This window comes from Stegodyphus dumicola, chromosome 3 (genome assembly GCF_044657685.1).
Source record: "Stegodyphus dumicola isolate Sdum_Otavi_A_Nest chromosome 3, ASM4465768v1".
Taxonomy (NCBI): Eukaryota; Metazoa; Arthropoda; class Arachnida; order Araneae; family Eresidae; genus Stegodyphus; species Stegodyphus dumicola.
In genome coordinates this window covers 277,769,052-277,791,147 of record NC_140770.1, presented here as the reverse complement: position 1 = coordinate 277,791,147, position 22,096 = coordinate 277,769,052, and the positions used below count along the sequence as shown (strand labels likewise).

Here is a 22,096-nt window from a genome sequence, read left to right as displayed (position 1 = left end):
GCAACCCTGCCATCCTTGTTATTTTATGGCAACCCTAAAGCTGCTTTGGGGGGAAGCCATCTTACCGCGCCTGTACATTTCGTAACAGTATGTTAGGCGACCGGCACTGTGAGTCCTGTGTGCCTCTCAACACCGGAGGGAATGTTTGAATTGGTCACAAAGTAATGTAAACTGGATTGAAATCAATGGATGTCTGAGTCCCGCTTTACTTTACAGAGTGATTCTTGATGCATTTACATACGGAGAGAAGTAAACACTTAATTTCTTCCGTCTAATATACGGGAAAGGGATACCTGAGCAAGAGATAGATAGTGTTCTGGTATGGAAATTCGTATCTTTAGGTGGGCGCACAGACCTGTACATGTTGTTCCATGGAACTCTGAATGCTCAGAGGTACAAAGACGACATACTGGATCCTGTTCTTCACCCGTGTGTTGTCGCAGATGGCGATACATTCATTTTGCAAGCAGATAATACTCCCTCTGACACCCGCTCTCCAGTTTCTTGAAGAAGAAACTATAATCCAGTTTGAAAGGCCAAGACGCTTTCCCGACCTTAATCGCATTAAGCATGTGCAAGTTTCGCCCACTTTGCTTGCATACTTTATGAGTTATCAATCAGTTTTCCGTTTTTACTTAACTTTTGGAAACTAGTGCATGGAAACATGTTTAAAGGATGGGTGAGTAAAGCATTCACCATCTACTGTTAATAATTGTATTTAAGATAAATATTTTAATCGGGCTATTTCAAGTAATGGTCATCCACGTTCGATAACGATATTTGCCATTTTATTAGCATTTATTATAATTATTTTAATAGGCAGATAATGATAATCTTAATAGGCAGATAGCCCACATATGTTTTACCGTATTCAGATAACTTGACCGGTCATTTTAATGTAGATTTTAAAAGAGGAAACATGAGATGGTAATGTGTATTGTATTGTATTTGACTATTAGTAGAGCTGGTATATTTACAAGGAAAAATTACCAAATTCTCAGTTGATGGTTTACTTATTATTTTTGTTAAAACTTGCACATTTTGCAACCAAATTATGTACAAGGAAGAAAATAAAAATGGGCTAAATTTTTATCTTGCTAGTCTTAATGTATTCCCAGTGAATCCTCTATGTTAAAACTTTAGGTAGTCTATTAAATTAAAAGAGTTTGCAAGCTAAAACGTAAGAATAATGAAGATAATACGATCAACATTATAAATTGAGAAATTGCAAATAAAAGTTTCATCGTAATTTTAAGAATATACACAGAGCAAATTTATGTGTATTGAATAATGTTAAATAAATAAACCTGTTTTTTTAATATAAATGTAACAAATTTATTCAAAAAATATCCTATGTTCTACAAACAGCCAACAGATTACAATAGCTGCAATTGAGATCAAACAATAACATTTGCTTGAAACACAAATTTGATGGCTCCACTCGCATGTAATATCTTTGCTCAGATTTACATAAAATAACAATGAAAATAACAGTATTCAAAAGTAGCTGCTTGCCCATGTAACCTTTTTGGTACGTGTCTAATCCCCAATCAGGGCCGGATTTAGACTTCAGAAGACCAAGTCCAGATATTATATGTCAGTGCCAAATATATTTTTCGGATACCTAGAGGGTTTTTTTTTTTCGGGGGGGTCCTAAGCTATAGCTTGTGTAGCTTATACGCAAATCCTGCACTGTACCCAATGCTAGAATTTCATTCATATGCGGTTAAACTTTCACTCATCAACATTGACTGCTTTCTGACGTCAGCTCTGGCCAGAAATTATCAACAGCTTTAAAGGACTTCCATTGACTGAAAATGACGCCATAGAAATCATGTAAATTGTAAAACCAGCTCTTAGCAAAATATTATCAGGAATAGAAGAAGGTCAAGTTAAAGAATTAATCGAGAAATAACGAATGATGAATTGGATGATCACCAGCCGAGAGTGAAAGCAGTGGTAAGGAAGAAGATAAAGCGCTTTTAATTTACAAGAAGTTAAACGAAGTGTTAAAAAAGGCACAGGAACTGTCTGGTTTCACTGCGGAGATCGGCCCAGATAAAGAAATAAGAAGACATTTCATGAAGGGCATGGAAAAACTATGCACTCTTTACCGCGAAATTTGAGCTGCCTCAGTAATTGTCGTACGCAAAAATCTCCATTCTTTGCAAAGACGGAGGGAGGGGATGTATCACGTTCTTACTAAGTAATAATAAAAATCCTTTCAATAAACATTTGTTTTATTTTTTTCCTTTTGACAGCAGTATTTTGTGTTTGACTTTTGAATTAGTATTTAGGTTTATTTGCGATTTGCGCAAGGGTTTAATGTAATCATTGCAGATATTTCATTTGGAGCCATTGGACTTACATGCATTCCGGAACATTAATTTGATGAGAGTTTCATTTAACTCGTGAAATGACTAGAATAGACAATTTATTATCAATGCAATTGTTATTGATATGCTTTATTTGGCTTCTTTTATAATTTCATGTTTGCTCTTGTTATCCATGTTATTTAAGGTCATTCAAATAAGAAGATATTGAATTCACGTTTATTACAGTCAGCAACTCTGAATATCGTAGTGTTTGTTGTTGCTGATCTCTTTGGAAGGTTCTGACACCCTTGCTGAGGAGCTAAAAAACAACCGCAGAAAAGATAGCTGTGGTGTTTGAAATCGGAGAACTGAGGGAGGGGGAGGAGAAATGGCATTTCACATTAATGAAGTTCCGAAGCAGCAACTGATATCCACGATAAAAGTCCGTGCTTCTGAAAATGAACAAGCCCACCAGCGGTCGATCGGTAAAGTCGCTGAATACTGGTAATTAAGACGTGTGTTCGATTCGAGGTGAAAGGCTGGCTGCTTGGGCGTTTCGTGGTTTTCCAAACGTGTTTCCAAATGCATAACGTAGATACGAGCCAGTTTTTCTCTAGAAATTCCACCTCGAAGGCATCCTTCTCTTTAGGAAGTTGTATTTATCAGTTATATATATGAGAACAACTGACGAAGTCTTCACTTATCGTCTTAAGGTACCACGTTTGATACTGTGTTTGAAAAAAGTTGCGTGTAATCTACTTCGAGTTGGAATTTCATCGTAAGATTAATATTATATTGTCAGTATGAGGACTTTTGTACAACAGGCTAAAAGTTGTTTGTTCATGGCTTCTTTTATAACAACTTTTTAATAATTTGATAAAATGAAGGAACTATCTCGGAATTTTTTTCATTTAATTGACCTATATATGTATAAAAAATATTCTAATCTCGAGTTAACATACTGGTTACTTACGTATTTTGCCGTTTATCATTTTCGACAATGTTGCCAAATTGCAGTTTATCGCCAACAATGTCTAAGTGTGACATCACAACACACTGATAAGACTTCGCTTTGGTTTTCATGTAACCCTGATCTTGAATAAGTCAGATTAGATTTTATAAGGAAGTTAACTACTATTTCTCTATGTTTGTATTGCATTTTAGAGGGGGCAGGGAAGGGGAAAAAAAGATTGAAATTTAGTATCTGCCTTCTACAGAACAGCAAGCAATGGAGTATGTTCTATTGCAAGGCTGATTATACTGATACGCGTAGTCAAAATATTAACAAACTGTGGAATTTGTAATAAAAGACAAAGTGTAGCAACATGACGCCACTTAAATTGATATTTAATTTAATTGGCTTTGAGTTCGTGAAGAAGGTAACAGTTTTGTTGTTATTTTACATTTTTTGACCGCCGGAATAATTGGTAACAGTTGAATAAATTTCTTTGTCAGTTAATCCCAGAACTTGAGTTCGTAATTTAAGTTTTAATATGCGGTATTTATAATCTGTATCAGTTGATTATCTCGCTAAATTAGAGAGCAATTAGTTCCTTCAAACTTTCACCAGAACCGTTGACGCAATTTTGGCGGGATCTTCGCCAACTTTCACGGTCGACTAGAAAATACTTTAGCACCCTGTATGGGTATAATGTTTTAATCACAGCTCATTTCCATTAAGCTAATGAAGACATTTTTAACTTAATGTGTTTTTAGTTGAATGAGTAATAAATGAATGTTCTCCAGATCAACTGGCATCAATTACAACTAATACTTCTGTACTTATGTACAAAACGTATAAAAGTAACTTGCTATGCTAGAAACAGGAAAAAAATGAAAACTTGCTTAGAAATATATCAAACCATTTGCACCAAGGGAGGAAGAATGTATAAAACAATTTCAGTTAGCAGATTGAAGCGGTCTTTCAATCACAAATAATTTTTCGAAACAATATTCATGTTTCTTCCTATTCTAGAAAATATTTGCACATTGGACAGGTTGGTCTTTCCTTCAGGCAACGTCTTAGACATTCCGCGTGAAACATGTGGTGGCATGGTGTGATGCGAGCACAAGACATTGCCTGAAGGCAAACTGCACACACATCATCATTTTCATTCAACTCTTGCAGACTGGCATACCTGTATTTTTCGATGCTTAATTTTTCTTTCATAAGAGCTTGCCAATGGTGGTCTAAATCTTTAATGGTCATGTAAACGTTGATGAAACTAGCCGCCAGAAGCAAAGCCCAGTTCTCGTGGGTGCAAATAAATACTAGCAGAATCATTAATCCAGAGGCTACAGAAGAACACAGGCGTACTAAAACTGGTGTCCAGAGGTTTTCGAGGCTTTCGAACATGTCGCAGTGAAAGTATGTTAACAGCGATGGTATCTTCTCCTGACAAGTTCTTTCTGTGAGTGTGAAGTAAATAGCCGTTATTCCAATGTAGTACCATGTTGGATTGAAGTGCTCCAAGCCTTGTTCGAGGCCGAATACAAGTAGCATGAATACACCGGTTACCACGAAAGTAACAGCCCGCGTGAATTCCAGCATCACTTTTGTGGCTGTCATAGCTAGGTGACGAACGTTGGAATGTTCCGATACGAAAACTACAGGAGTGATATCCTGTAGGTATACGAGTCTTTGGGTGTACATGAGTAGGTAGCAGATGACATTGTAGAACAACAGCGCATATAAACCCGTCAGTTTCTCTTCTGGGCAGAACCATCTGTCACAGAGCATAAAGAACATTATTTGATTGATGAGACTGGACATTGCTTCGGATCTCTGGAGAGTCTCTGCTCTATTTCTGCGTTCTCGGTTCATTTTTGTTTTCTCTGATATTAATAGTGATATAAAATGTAATCCTAAATTTCGTTGCCTCTCTTCAGCCACACACGTTCGTTATCGATTGCTGTTATAGACGACACTCGTATTAAAACGAAGAAATGAAAAGTCTGTCATTCTGATACCTGAAAAAGAACGCGGTAATTAATATATATTTAATATATATAAACAAATTAACTATTCTGTCAACAGGTGACCCACCTCTCGTGAACCATGATCAAAACCTTAGAAATTGTTAATATTACCATACGAAAACCAGTAGTACATAAATAAAATATCTGGTGTGGATACAACGATTTCCTTGTATGGCCTAGTCAAGAGTGTGCGCAATGCCATTTTTGTGCAATTCTGGGATTTTTTTTAAGTGAAAATAGGTCGGCATGTACATGGATACCGTGTATATGCAATTCTTAAAAACGCGGCAAGCAGTGGGCGATTCTACACTTTCTCCCAATTTCGCACCTAATCTTCGTCATGATTAAGCACTTTTGTTCCATAAAAGTTCTAGCATAAGCGTAATTCGGCTAGCAGATTGTTGAAAAAAATGTTAAGTAAAAAAAAAAAAAAAAAACTTCGCGAAAACAAAATGGCATCAAAAAAAAAAAAAAAAAAAAAAAAAAAAAACTAGCCGGTATCTGTAACAGGATTGGTCGCCAAAAAATCGCCAAGTTACCATAATGTAAAGATTTACCGAAATTTCTTCTTTAGTTGGTAATTTAAAAATTATTTGTGATATGTAATACTATTCAAGTCTCAGGAAATTGTTTGCTTCTTTTGAAAATTGTCGCAATATCACACTGCTTCAAATTTTTTTAATGTTGATTATTTCCAATTATAAGTATCAGAATCATTTTCCAGAAATTTAAATCATTGTTGAAACGTTGTTCAGGTAAAATATGCTGTGCTCTTTGAGGATTGTATTATTGTTGAGATTTCTGCCTTTTTTTATAGCATTACTTAAGCACAGTCATTTCAGTAAAGGCTCTTTCTGATACTTATCAAATAATTACCTTAAGTACCGAATACCAATTAAGTTACATTGAGAGTAATGTATTTAACAACAGAGAGAGAACGATACCGCTGTAACTAATAACGATGCAAAAAATACAATTAATATTCATACATTTTTCCGTTTGATGCGATATGGAACCCTCATACAAAATTTCGATAGATAAATAAACTAATTCTCTCTCATTATATCGGCAACAATAACACTCAGTTTTTGTAATGATTTTCGTCTTTCTAATCAAATGGTCGTAAAAGTTAAGTTCTATCCAATATTTCACATATATTTCAATTTTCGTCGTACGAAAATTGAAATATATAAAAGTCGTACGAAGATTGGAATAGTCGAAATGCCTTCCCAAGAAATTTTGGAATCGAGAATAATGTATTTAATGTTTGGCAATGCTATAATTTTTTCATTGTAAAACTTACAAATTTTTTATTAACAAACTCTAAGATGTGGAAGCGAGCAGTGGCGACACTTCTCGAAATAAAGCAGATTTTTATCTCCAGCGTGCGAGACTGTTGCCACTCGGAAAAATGAGGGCGAAAATTAGCGTTTTAAGCGTTTTCAGTTAATATCTGTGATTTTAACTACTTTTTACTTCCTTGTACGAAGTAAAAAGGAAGTATTGTAATCGCGAAAAGTTTCAGGCAGCGTATTTCAACGAAAATATCCATTTGACCGCTATCGAATGCAATTTAACGATGTTTTTGCGTGATATCTGTACAAAAGGAAAGAATAAAAGACTCGTTTCCTCCAAAAAAATTATAAAGCTGTTTTAAATTGAATTCTGAAGAGAATTTTTCGTGGCGTCTGTACGAACGTTTGTACGTACGTACGTACCTCGCATAACTCAAAAACGAGTAGCCTCAGAACGTTGAAATTTTGTATATAGGACTGCTATAACATGTAGATGTGCACCTCGTTTTTTGGTTGCAATCGGCCGCACGAAACGTATATAAATATATTTATATATATATATATATATCCACTCTGTTACCCGGCTCAGTGATCTCAGTTTCTTTACTCTTATATGTTTGTAAATTGTATATTTTTTGCTTTAAAAATGATTGAATTATGTTGTTCTTATCTTCCGGTTAAGGTTTTTATACCTTTAGTAAATCTGTATGCAATATTTTTAGAATTAGCAACAATTTTAAAGTTGTTTAAGTGCCGCTAAGCCTAATAATTTTTTGATAGCGGCCATTGCTTGTTTACATTTGAAACAGCAGAATAGTGGATTTGCTGCCAATCTAGAGAAACTTAGCTTCGCAACAACAAAGATAACGCCTTCATTTATTATTGCGAATTAAATCATGCTTAATCCTTTCTGGAATTTTTCAAGGAAATAAGTGTTTAAGATTTAGTTCGTAATTTTTAATGTAGATATTTTGAGTTTTTATGTATTTTTGCCTTGTCGCGAAGTGAGAACTGAATTAATTGAATGAGAAATACTCAATGGTAAGTGAAAAACTGTTTCTTTTTTGTTTTGTTTGCTTAATATCTTTTAATACATCATTCTAGATTTATTATAGTATTTGAATAGAACATGTGGCAACGATTAGATAATACTTCAAATGATATAAATTTTATGCATTCTGAATTGTAATTTGAACGAAATGTAAAGCTGTTAAGTGAACCTAGCGCCAGAGTGTCGCTACGGTAAACAAGTACAGTGAATTTTAAAGAGTGCATTTATTCTATTGTGGTTTATGCGCTATCGACGAAGTAGATTTAATTCAAATAAGTTTAAATGAAATGCAAGAAAAAATACGTATAATTTAATATTCGGTACAAGGAAGTCATGTGGTGTACACATCAGATTATTATTATTATTATTATTATTATTATTTTTTTTTTTTTTTGAAAAAAGTGGAAGTCGACCTTTTCCAGGACCCACAAAAGAATTGTAAAAAGTTTGGTGACGATACTATAGCTGTGGTAGTAACTGAGTTATTAGCGTACAGACAAACAGACTTTCTTCTTTATATATAGAGAGAGAGATTAGAAGTATATTCTAAATGACTCAAATAATAACTCAAATAACTCATAAATAAAACTGAAACTACATAATCATAACTCAAATAATACTTATATAATCATAATTCAAATAATACTGATAAAATCATAACTGAAGTAATACTGAAAGGGAAAAGCCTGGAAAGGCGAAATTCTGCAAAAGCTAAAAGTTCTCAACTAATCTCGTAACGTTCCTAACAAAATGCGATAAATGGGTAATTTTACATTTCGCCGGCGCAAATGTCACCAAGCAGACTCGACTGGCGACAATACACAGTATACATATAAAAATGTGTTAATGCTGCAAATCTCGCCAAGCAGATTTTATTGATGACAACACATAGTATACACATAAAAAATGTTAGCAAATGTTAGTTCTAAGAATTTTTTACTTTGGAGGCATAAATATTTTAATATCTTTTTTTTTTTTTTTTTTTTCCTCAAATGGTCTATCGTTTCCCTTACCAAGTCCTCCTATTTTCCGTTATTGACGTTTAAACAAAAGAATCCACACAGATCTCGCCCATGCAGCCCATTTTATTTTCCTTAACTTCCTTGTACGAAGTAGCGTAATCGCGAAAAATTTCGAGTTATATATTTCCACGGAAATATCCATTCTGACCGTTCCCAAATCCATTTGAACAGTTTTTTCCCCGTGACATCTGTACAGCGTAGGGACAGAATAAAAGATGTTTTATTCCAAAACGAATTGAAAAATGGATTCAGTTGTTTTGTGACGTATGTTTGTATCTAGCATAACTCAAAACGATTAATCATAGAAAGTTGAAATTTTGTATATGGGACTGATACAACATCTAATTGTGCATCTCCTTTTTTTATTGTAATCGGCAATACCAAAAGTGTGTAAATGATTTATCTGTAGATAATTTGATGTTAGAAGATACAGCTTAAAACTGTTACGAAAATGGAATGACGGACTTGCAGATAGACGTATCGAGTTCAACACATAGAATGCAGCACAGATTCCAGGACGGAGATATAGCCGAATAAAAACCAAGAATTAAAAGGCAAGAATAATGTTGACAATTAAGTTAGTAATTTGTTAGTATTTTTTTTTTTCATGTTTCATATATATGTAATAAAGCAAAATTGAGAAGTACTGATGTAGGAACACTGTTTGATGCGTAATACCTAGCTAGGATATATCGTAGATCCATACTGAAGAGGAAGAATTCCGATTGCGTAGTATGCTAATATGTTGAGTTCGTAATATCTAAGAAACTTGGCAGTCAATGCAGTTTTAATTCCATTTTTATTTCCAGTTGACATATGTGGCCACAATCGCTTGGCACTCTAGTCGTGCCTATTCACAGGACATTTACATCTTTGAAATTATTGCGACAGAAAGCGAAATTGCGAACTAGCACGGTGGAGAGCGAAGCTGAAGTGCGTAGTTAATCTATATGGAAGCACGGGAAGAGAAGGATTTTGAGTTAAAAGTTTCAGTTCCCAATTATTACGTCATCAGCGCTGCGTAGGCCATGCAAAATGGAATGATCTAGAAATGACGCAATCCAGAGAACTTATTACGATTTTTAGAATAGAGAGGGAGAAATTAAAGTTTTGCCGTTAGTTTAAATTATAATTTTGATTTACATATTTTTTTTTATCTTACACACGCACACACACATATATATATACACACATATATATACACATACATATTTATACACATATCCCTTACTCAGCCTAAAAGTCCTGACCCGTCCTTTACTATCTCAATCGTTAGTCGTAGGCATACACTTAAAATTACAGAAATGTTTTAAATGATGAAAATATTCATGTTTGTGCAATAAAAATTTTAAAAATAAAATTAATTTTAGACAAAAAATGAAATTTAACTTTGAGTGCGATCTCCAAGTTCCTGTACTTATATTTGGGAAACTTTTATACTCATTATGAAAAAATAAAAATACAAGAAGTTTATATTCCCAGACGAAAAAAATTGATCGGGATATTTTATTTATAAAATTGCAATTTTTGATGTCATTTCCAATCGGTTAATTAAGTTAGAATGATTCAAGAAAATAAAATTAAATGACATGCACAAAAAAAAAAAAAAAAAAAAAAGTGTGTAATTTAATAGGCCGTACAAGAAAATCATGTGGCGTCCACATCAGATTTTTTTATTAGTCCAAAGGGGCAATTAGCCGAGAAGGACTATTAAATTCGCTTTGGCATTTTGCTCACTATAAATGTCAGCTCGCTTTTCAAATTATTGACAACAAATATTAGAGCCTTGTATTATTATTTAAATAATGAAGAATCTGCATCAATGTGTATGTATAGTTCTCGCACTGTGATAAAACAACGGTACCTAGAGCCGTCAAAATTTGAATAACGAAATCCTACTGCGAATATGAGCATCCGAAAGCCCAAATTTGATATTTGGAATTTGTTTTATTATCAATTTCATATTTTGTAACACTTTAGGGTATTTTTGATTAACAAACTCAATGATTTCAAAGCGTGAAATGGCAACACTTTATTGGGGGGAGGACATTTTTATCTCCAGCGCGTGCTACTGTGTATCGAAAATTCTAAAGCTATGCTCATTTTAAAATTATTTTGCAATATTGCTGATGAACTGAATGTTAAACAGCAACTGTTGAGCTGGTTAAAGTGTGAAGAACATGATATTTAATAAATAAAGGTAACACAGAAAGCGTTAAAACACGCCCCTTTGGGCGTAATGTAAAATCTGAAAGCGTTCAGGTTTTATTTATTTATTTCATATTTTGTACGAGTTAAATGAACCTTTGATTAACAGACGCAGATATCATAAAAGCGAGCGACAGACCTTTTTATTATTATTATTATTATTTTAATCTGCATTTGTCTGACGCAGTTTCCTAAAATCATCTTCCTTTATTGGGTACAATTTCACAATGCAGATTCAGTAATGGAGTCAGCGTTCTTCTTTGAAGAGTAGAAGTATTAAAAATTCCGAGAAAGAGTTGGTTCACATCAACATTCTGGGTGTGAATGGTTAAGTTCACCGACCAAGCCAGCTATAAGTCCCCCTTCGAGATTTTTGTTAGGAACTACTTTTAGAACCTTCACCCTGGATTCGAACTGTCAAGACGGATTTCTCCACAACTGACATGCCAGACACATTCTACTCTCCTCTTCTGCTCATCCTCAGTCAGTACCCTCGCATCCAGATTATTTTAGTAACCTTCGTGAGCCGAGAAGTCGTCTAAAATACCCGAAGTTTAGAAATCGGGAAAACTTCACTTCGTTCAAAAACACCCAAAGGAATATTAAGAGTATGTAAAAGTATTCGTATATTCCTTTGGTTGCATTTCCTATTTTCCTAAAAGTTAATGTGATTGCGCTTGTCCAAGACTATTTTGATAACATTAAGCAATGAGAAAAAATATCCTTTAAACTATAGCAATAGAATTTAACTAATCTATATATAGAGAGAAGAAAGTTTGTTTGTTTCTTCGCCAATAACTCATTCACTACTATAGCTATCGTCACCAAACTTTCCACAATTCTTTTCTGGGTCCTGGAAAAGGTCTACGTTCACTTAAAAAAAAAAAAAAAAAAAAAATCTAAAATCAGAGCTATTAATTAAAAACTCGTAAAAACGATCATTTTTCCGAGGGGCAACAGTCTCGCCAAGCTAGAGATGAAAGTCTGTTTTATTTCGAAAGTTGTTGCCATTGCTCACTTTCCAATCGTATAACTGGTAGTTGGGTCCGAGGTTCGAAGCCCGCGAACGGGCTGGCTGCATGGGTGTTTTCGTGGTTTTTCCCATGTGTAACATGTATACGAGCAAGTTTCCCTTAGAACGTCCTCCAAAAAGGCATCCCTCCCCTTAGGCAGATAGCCCTAGTGTGCTTTGCCGTAATTAAATACACCAAATACACACCACCAAATCCAATCGTATAGTTTGCCAATGGCAATGATTATAAATTACAGAATGCCAATGGTTCAAAACCATGTACCTCCACATCAGAAAAATATCTAAGTAGTGAGCAGAAATATGATAAATGCATACATAGTTATCATGATGCACACTAGAGGTTAGCTCGAGAAAGTTTAGGGATAGAAAAACTCAAGTTTTGGGTTTTTAAACTTTTTGTATTTTTAAATTTTCGGGGGTATTTTTACGTACAGTTTGTTAATTAAAAATTTAAGTTTTACAATGAAATAAAAATAGCATTGCCAAACATTAAATACATTATTCCCAATTCCAAGAATTCGTGGAAAGCTATTTTCGACCATGTACGACATTAATCAGCCGAGATATTAATTAAAAACTCCGAAAACATTAATTTTCGCCCTTATTTCTTCCGAGTGGCAACAGTCTCGCTCGTCGGAGACAAAAATGCTTTATTTCGAAAAGTGTTGCTACCGCTCGCTTTCAAATCGTAGAGTTTGTTAATAAAAAATTTGTAAGTTTTGCAAAATGTATATAAAGAAGAGTGTTTGTTTGTGTGTTTGTTCGCGTTATTAATTTTTGATCCGCTCTGATCTATTTTTTGCCACATTCAATCGACTAAAATTGAATATAGGTCACATATTGGATGGAATTTAAGTTTTTATGACCATTTGATTAGAAAGACGAAAATCATTAAAAACTGCGTGCCATTGTTGCTGATATAATGAGAGAGAATTATTTAATTTTCCTATCGAATTTTTTTTATGTAGGTTTCATATCGCATCAGACTGAAAAATGTACAACTATGGAATCGTATGTTTTGCATCGTTATTGGAGAAGGATTACAGCGGTAGCCTTCTCTCTGTTGTTAGATGCATTACTCTCATCTAACTTAACTACCATCGGGTGCTTTCGCTAGTTTAATATAAATATATCGAGAAATATATGCATAGGCACCTTTTCAGAATTTTAATTAGGAAAATGCAAAAGTTAACCTATGAACTGTTCATAATGCCTTTAATGCATAAATTAATTTATGAACGTTTCTGGAAATTAAATTCGTTCGTAAATTCTGGAAAACCTCTGATCTTAATATTCAGACAGAATCTCTCATTAAAAGAGAGCCTGCCAATGTAAAACTTAAGTAGTAAAGCAACCTTATTTCGGGGTATGTGTTTTTAGAGGGGGAAAAAATTGGCGGAATTATTTTGGGGAGGCTCCTGAAGAAGAGGGACTTGTGTTTGATCTCCTTAAATCAATGTCGAGTTAACAGCATTGTGCGCCCCTGGGCAAACCAGTGTGCTGGATCCCCCACGACAACTACTCACATAAATAAAATGTGAATTCAATGTAAATGGATTAGCATGGGGCCTTTATGCTCGTTGGGCCCATGCATTTAAACGGCTTTGCCTTAAAATGGATAGAGTTTTTGAAAATCTATGTTAAACTAGAATTGCTTTGCTCATTTCAAATGGTTGGCTAAGATCGAAAACAAGAAGTTTACCGACATGATCCCTTATTTGGCTCATTTATTTAATTAAAAAATGTGGTCTATAGAGATAAAAATATTCCCTATTTCTTTCACTCACAAATCATTACGTTAACACGCATTTAAATGTTTTAAAGCCTAAAAAAGGCATGTCGGCGATGTTACGGTCATGCGATGATTCGTAACTATGATGTTTTTGAAGTACTTTGCTTTCTATTTTCTACGACGAAGTTTTAGAACTGCGATGTTTTCTTGTTTTCTTTTCTCCCACAATGTTTTGTACGACGACGTTTTCGTTTGCCTTGCTTGATCTGCGACGTTTTCGTCCGCGATATTTTCATTGAATACAGTAAATTCTAATCTCAGCCCAAAGGGCGTTAGCCAGAAGGGCTATTAATTTCGTTTTGACATTTTGCTTTGGTTCACGATAAATGTCGATTCACTTTTCAAACTGTTGCCACCAAATAGTACAGCCCTGTATTATATTTATAGAAATTAAATAATGAAGAATCTGCATAAATGTGTGTATGTTTCTCGCATTGTGATAAATCGACGGTAGATCAAATTTCGAATAACGAACGTTTCCACCCGAATATGGGCATCTGGAAGCCCAAATTTGGAATTTGGAATTTTTTTTTATTATTTATTTAATATTTTGTAAAACTTTAACGAATTTTTGATTAACAAATTCAGCGATTTCAAAGGAAGCAATGGCAACACTGTACGGAAAAAAAAAAAAAAAAAAAGAAAAAATTTTTATCTCCAGCGAGAGTGTATATCAGAAATTCTAAAGATATGCTGATTTTAAAATTATTTCGCGATATTGCTGTTGAACTGAATTTTATATTTGAAACGCGGAGAACATGACATTTAATGAATAAAGGTTACACACAAAATGTTAATGTAAAATCTGAAAGCTTTCAGTTTTTTTAATGATTTTTTTTTTTTTTAATTGTAGTGCACAAATGAATATACTACATTGTCATCAAAGATTATTGTGAAAAGCATCATAGACTATCGCGTAGTTCTTGTAGTATTATAGCTAGCAAGAAACATGAGGCACCTTCGATGACAATAAATATTTTTTATTTGTGATTTTCATCCAAACATAATGTTACGTTGAGAATTTGAGAGTAACTACTGCGCTTTTTTAAGATAAATTTTAAAATTTCTCCATAAATTTCTCACCAAAAATTATAAAATTCAATATCTAGGCATAATTTAAGTCGTAGAATCGAAATAAGAAAAAAAAATGGTATGTTATTTCAGGAAAAGTCCGATTTTGTGTCAAAATTCCTATGTTAGAACAATGCCATATATAAATCCAATAAAGTCGCGCTTTTGAGACATGAAAAACACAATTTGAATTTTGTCAATCGCTCCAGTAGAACGGGAGATGTAGAACTGTCCCCCCATTGTTTTGTGTGCAGTGTACATTATGCCCATAAAAAAGCTAGAAGATTTAAAAGCAACTCTTGTATTCTTTAAGGTCGTTTATGTACAGTTTTGATGCGAGTAACGTAGCTATTGTATATAGTTTACAATGCTTTTAATTTGATGCTTTTTAAATGTTTATACCGTAGTGTTAATAAAAGACGGTTCTAACTGTATTTACATACCGTATTTTCTCGCCTATTCGTCCTCTAGCTTTTTAGCTCTAAGTTTTAAAAAATTAAAAAAAATATTCGCATAGTTTTATACTTCTTTTATTCTACAAAGTTTTTCTCTCTGAGGGCTAGTTCATGGGTAAATTGTATTCCCTCGATCATTTTTTTGTATTTGTATTTTGTATTATCCTTTCATCCTTTTTTTTATTTTAACTTGCAGTTATTATTTGAAATACAATTTTTTCAGATTCTTAGTTAAACTACCCGGAAGTGGTAGATGCTCTCAAACTTAAGAAACTTTCCAAATATATGATTTCTTGCTTCTGTTATTTACGTTTCATTTTATTGCAGCCTTACCTACTTCTGATGTGTTTGAGCTTTCGAAATTCGGGTCTTTTTGTTCGTCTCCTTTCTCATTCGTTCTTCTGGTGCCCCTCTTGGGAAGTGCGATCAAGATTTATTCACGTGAGGTGCCCCTGGGCCTTTACAAGTTAATTGTAATATTAGTATTACTCTGTTTCTTATTGGAATGTAGCTTTCTTTTAAACAATTAGTATTATGATAGTTATCCGTATTTTATCCATTTGTTATGTTATTATTAGTCCAAAGGGACTTTGTCCCTGAGGGACTATTGTTTTCGTTTTGCGACTGTGCGTCGAATCACTCTGAATGTCCTCTTCATTTTACAAACTGTTGCCACCGAATGTTTTTGCCCTGTATTATATTCGAAGAAATTAAATAATGAAGAATCTGCATCAATGTATGTATGTTTCTCGCATTGTGACTTTGAATGACGTAATCCTACTGGGAATATGGGCAGCTGGAACCCCAAATTTGAAATTTAGAATTTGTTTTATTATCGATTTAATTTTTGTAAAACTTTAACGAATTTTTGATGAACGAACTCAAGGATTTCAAAGCGAGCAATGGTAACGTTGTAGAGGAAAAAAAAAAAAAAAATTATCTCCAGCGCGCGAGACTGTGTATCGGAAATTCTAAAGATAGGCTCAATTTAAAATCATTTTGTAATATTGCTGTTGAACTAAACTTTATGGTTTAAGTGAGAAGAACGTGATATTTAGCGAATCTGAAACCTTTCAGATTTTCTTTTTTATACTATTTTTTTTTTAATTTTTTAAATTAAATTTTCATTTGATATGTTCTTTCTGTAACCGTTTTCTCCCGACATTAAATTACTCTCATAAAATTTTCCTCCCGATTTTTCGACGATAAAATTAGTTTAAAAAAAGGGGGGTACGGGAGGAAATATAGTAATCAATAAATAATATATATAATCAGTAAAATATAGTGAAATCCTCAGAACATATTTTTGACAACAATTCTAACGGGATTATAATTTCATTCCTGTTTCTTGCTCCCGTTTTATAAATAAATTTTGTAAAGTTCTCACATATCGATACTAATCAAAAACATTGTTTTATTGTTTGTATTGAGTCATAATATTTCTGAACGGCTTGCGCAATTGTAGTTGGATTATGATAATATTTAATTAACTGTTTAATTAATTTACAGAATATACGGTGCATTTGTCTAAAATTGTAAGAAGGAATGAAAAGAAAAAAAGAAAAATTTACGAAACATTTCCTTTGTCTGTTGCCAAAGGTAACGCAGGGATTAAAAAACAATACGTGTGAAATGTCTGTGGTTACGAATTTCGTGGCAATCAGCCGACTCTCAGCCCTCCGGTGAGTTCACGGTAATTAGAGTTGTACCCTGAATTTAGAAACTTCGTTGAGTAAAACGCGGTAAGAAGAACTAAAAAATCTGACTATCCACATGACATCCTTGTACGGCCTATCAAATAATACACATGTTTTACTGCATTTCGTTTAACCTTATTTCCTTGAATTAGTCTAACTTAATTAAGCGATGCCATTCGGCAAGCTGAAAATGACATCAAATATTTCAAATTTTTGAAATTAATTATCCCAGTGAACTTTTGTCGTAACGGGAATCTAATTTCTTGTATTTTTATTCTTTCATGACAAGCATAAAACTTTCCAAAATACAAATATAAGAGCCTGAGACCGCATTAAAATTTATATTTAGTTATTTGTCCAAAATTAATTTTATTTTTAAATTTGACGTTGCCATAACATGAAAATTGTCTTAATTTAAAACACTTCTGTAATATATATATATATATATACAGATTGAGTTCAAAAGGAATATAAAAATCATATATTTGTTATTAATACATAAATTGCTAACAAAATTATTAAACTTGATTGGAACCAGTTGGCAGTAGACCTTTAAATTCTTAAACACATTCCCTCTTCAAAGATACGTTTGCTCCATTTTGCCTCTCTCTGCAGCATGTTACGTCACGTCTCTGAAGTAACAACAGTGCGAAATCTTTTGCTCAGTCGCTGCTCAGGATTAAAAAGCAAAGACTTTCCAAGCTTATAAATACGACTGCAATTACTACGCATTACATTTTTTTCGTCTGCTTTCTGCTTAGAACTGCTTCCTAAGCTTCTTTTTCTGTTATCCAAACTGTAAACTGCGTATATAGAATGTGGGACGTGTTTAGCATCCCTAATGTTGTACCAATTTAAGCGAATATATAAATTTTAATCCAAATATTCAACAGCTGTGCAAGAAATGGCAGATTCATTAACGTGCGGAGCACATTGATTTAATTTTTACTTAATAAGATAAATCTCTTAACAACTTTGAATTATTAAAAATAAATATAACTTTTCTCCCATTCACTTAATTGATTAATAACAACATAGAACTAAATGAATTTTAATTAACTCTTTGTTGCATCATTTCTACTCTAATAGACGAAAGTTTAAACTTCTTTAATCTTCTGTAAATGCCTTAACAGAGTCCATTCCTGTGTTTATTCATTCTATGTTATTAGAACTTTCAACTGTCGATCATGGATGGCGGTATAGCATCACTAAGTAAAGCATTGCTATTTGGAAAATGGCTGCTACTTCTGTTTCCAAGTTAGTACAATTTCTCATAGTAAACATTATATAATATTGCTTACATTTTCTTGTACTACCATTTTTTATTCATGATTAGTCATTTTAGACATTTTATTTTAAATGTCAGTTTGAGAAAATTGTGGAGTGGGTAGATAAAGATCTGTCGAAAAGAGTGAATTGAAACCCAAATGGACTGCTTATCGAGCCAAAACACCACTGGAAATATTTGTTTGGCAAGGAATTTCTAGAATATTTGACATTTGAATCCAATAGGTACAGGTTACAAAATCATAGCAAAATGAATTCAATCACAATCGACGGAATGGAGGTATTTTGGGGGATCTGTATATACATGTCAGGTGTAGATTTACTATTTAGAAGATGGTAATGATCACTGCAAACAAGGCAGGAAATGATTTCAAATGCAATGACCGTTAATCGTTGGGAAGAGATTTGTGTGCATGTACGTATTTGCATGCTGTCTACTGTAGTGAACAAACTGTAGCAATTATTTAAAACGAAATTTGAATAATTTTATTATTAATTCAGAAGTCAAACAACAAATTAGTATTTATTCGGCGTGTTACTGTGTCTTAATTAATTTTATTATTATTATTATTAGTCCAAAGGGATTTGAATCCCGAAGAACTATTAGTTTCGTTTTGGCATTTTGCGTCGGACTCATAAATGTCGGTTCACTTTTCAAACTGTTGCCACAAAATGTTAGAGTCCTGCATTATATTTGAAGAAATTAAATAATGAAAAATCTGCATAAATGTATGTATATTTCTCGTATTGTGATAAAACAACGGTACATAGAGTCATCGAATTTTGAATAACGTAATCCTCCAACGAATATGAGCACGTGGAAGACCAAATTTGAAATTTGAAATTTGTTTTATGATCGATTTCCTATTTTTTAAAACTTTGACGAATTTTTGATTAACAAACTCAAGGATTTCAAAGCGAGCAATGGCAACGTTGTGCAGAAAAAACATTTTTATCTCCAGCGCCTGAGTCTCTGTATCGGAAATTCTAAAGATATGCTCGTTTTAAAACTATTTTGCGATATTGCTGTTGCACTGGATCTAATGGTTTAAGTGCGAAGAACATGATATTTAATAAAGAAAGGTAACACACAAAATGTTAAAAAAACGCCCCTTTGGACGTAATTTAAAATCTGAAACATTTCAGATTTTTTTTTTTTTTTTTTTTTTAAATTATTGCTAAGGTTATTTTAAGTAGGAAAAAAAACAAACATTTTCGTTTAACTTCTCTAGATTATTTGTATGCAACAAAGGGTTAACTATTGCTGTGCCTCTCACATACATCCAGAATAAGTCTGGCAACAACTGTAGTAGAAAAAATTGTACATCGCTTGAATGGCAACAGAGCATGATATTCCATACATTTTTATTTTTGTTTTGATTTGAGTCAGTTCTTGCGATGCGATTGCGTTATCAAACTGAGTGTGGGTGTGAATGAAATGGAATCTACTGTGGATATTAGTGATATTTATCAAATCGACTTCGTTTTAGAAGATAAGGACTATTATGTTTAAGTTTACGGTATTTAAATTACAAAACTTTTCTCAAGTTTAGAAAAGTTACGCTGGGTTTATTCTCGTTGTTCATATAAGAGAGATTTATGTTATTGTAGTTATATATAATTTGCAAATATAAATATGATGAGAATTGTATTAAATACATTCTCAAAAAAATCTGGAATGATATTTAAATTTGTAGATGTTGAGTATACATAGTATGTCGGAGCCAGGAGTGAAAAGTACGAATATTTAGCTCACGACATAGCAACTATCTCGCTATTAAATAATGAAAAATTAGTTTCTGTGCATGCTTGTATGTTTTTCGAATTGTGGAAAAAATTTTGCGGGTCGTATTTCCACAATTCGAACCAAGCGATTTAACAGGAACAGACGCAATTCTGAAGAATATATTTTCGACTTTTTGATCTGATTGATTTAAATAAAAGTGAACTTAAATCAAGAGATGTCTAATTAGAAAATTTTTGTGAAATAGCAATGCATTAAAATCATTATATTTTTTCTCGGTTTTATGAAAAATTTTACGACGAAAAACGACGGCACCTAGAGCCGCCAAATTTTTTCAAATTTGTTTTTAATTTATTTAATATTTTGTACGAGTTTAATAAATTTTCAATTAACAAACTCAGAGACTTCAAAAAGCACGAGCAGTGGCAACACTGTTCGAAATAAAACATGTTTATATCCGGGCCGTCACACTGTTGCAATTCGGCAAAACGAAACATATTTATCTTTCGGTTTTAACAGCATACTCAACTGTTTAAAAGCAATGTGTTTCCACTGCTTGAAATAAAATACTTTTGTCTTCTATGCGTTAGCGTTTAGCCATTTTAATAAAACGTAACGTATTTAACGTTCAAATTTAATCTGCCTGTTACTGATTTAAAAACCAAGCGATTTAACAGGAACAAACTCAATTCTGAAGAATATATTTTCGACTTTTTAACCTGATTGATTTAAATAAAAGTGAACTTAAATCAGGAGATGTCTAATCAGAAAATTTGTATGAAATAGCAATGCATTAAAATCATTATATTTTTTCTGGGTTTTATGATAACTAATTTAGACGACTAGCAAGCCACGCGTTTAGTATTATAAAAGTTATAAAACAACTGGTAGTAATATATTTTAAAAGAAATCCCTTCGAAAGGCACGAGTATATAAGGTTGTCCGCAGATTATTTTAATTTATAAAAGTAGCCCTCAGTTGTAACATGTTTGAGAGTTGCTGGAATAAACAGTAAGCAGAAGCTGCAGTTAGATATTTGGCTTACCTTTAAAGTTGTATCCACAATGTATGCGAGACTATTCGTACTCCGCTTACCCTGTCACATCGACGCTACTTCGCAAAATGAAGTTCTGGATCTCCCGTCACAGACTAAGTTTGGGCGGCTATTGCGTCATTTACTTCGGCAACCACATGACTAGCGTAATCGTCACCTTTCTCACGTAGTTTTTTTCTTGTGGATGTTGTTCTTAGGTGAAGTCAACCTCCTCCCCCCCCCTCGGTGACACACCCTTTCTTCAGAAATAAACGAAACAATTACGTCACCTGATTCTCGTGGAGTAGGAAAAAGCATCAATGGAAAAGTCAAGGGTTGTGAGATGTTTAGAATCCCAATCCTTCTTGGGAGATGTTTTAAACTGGCTGATTTCTCAGAAGTCCCCACAGTTTATGTCAATTGGGTCACCACACTGAATACCACGGAGGCTTTTTATGGAGATTGTGTTTTTCAGGTCCAATATATTGGATTCAGATACAAAGCAGTACTACAAATAGTACTTCGCAGAATTTTGGGAAAAAAATCGCTTTTAGAATGGAGTACGCTAAGCTATGAAAATACATGTGTTATAAATAGCAGCAAAAGGATCTAGATGACAAAAACACGAAATGATAAGAAGGTTGATGGATGACTTGTCTTGTAGAAACAAGGATAATAATTTAGTTAAAAAAAGAATCACGCGGAAGATGACGAAATTGTAGGAAACGTATGTACGTATCTACCATATTCTATAACGAATTTAGGAAAAATGCGATAAAATGCATAATAAATAATTAAGTTAATATTTAAACAATTAAGTTAATTTGAGGGAGAGTCATAAGGAGGATGACACAGGATCATTCGCAGGAAACATACGTGAATATTTGCCATATCCCATAAGAAATTTAGGAAAAATACAATAAAATTTATAATAAAAAAATTTTAATTCGAAAGTTTTCAGATTTTACATTACTTTTTTTTTTAACCTTTTGTGTGTTACCTTTATTTATTAAATAAGGAAAGAGGAAGAAAAGAAAGAAAAATACGTTGCTAATAAATTAAAAAGTTAGCCAAGTGAATTATTTTTGGCGCAAACTGAAAAAAAATGCTCCAT

At 33.2% G+C, this 22,096-nt stretch overlaps 1 protein-coding gene across 1 annotated transcript; it reads right to left on the bottom strand.

Moving 5' to 3' along the window:
- Nucleotides 1–1,310: 1,310 nt before the first annotated feature.
- Nucleotides 1,311–21,149, bottom strand: LOC118195469 (uncharacterized). Its single transcript, XM_035366823.2, has 2 exons — nt 20,995–21,149; nt 1,311–5,285 (listed from the first exon to the last, which is right to left on the bottom strand). Exon 2 carries the CDS (start codon nt 5,137–5,139, stop codon nt 4,282–4,284), a length of 858 nt encoding a protein of 285 aa, XP_035222714.1. The 5' UTR covers nt 5,140–5,285; nt 20,995–21,149; the 3' UTR covers nt 1,311–4,281.
- Nucleotides 21,150–22,096: the final 947 nt, after the last annotated feature.

Bases quoted from the DNA above. Each gene is read 5' to 3' on its own strand.
- LOC118195469 (XM_035366823.2), bottom strand. From the start codon at position 5,139: ATGAACCGAGAACGCAGAAATAGAGCAGAGACTCTCCAGAGATCCGAA.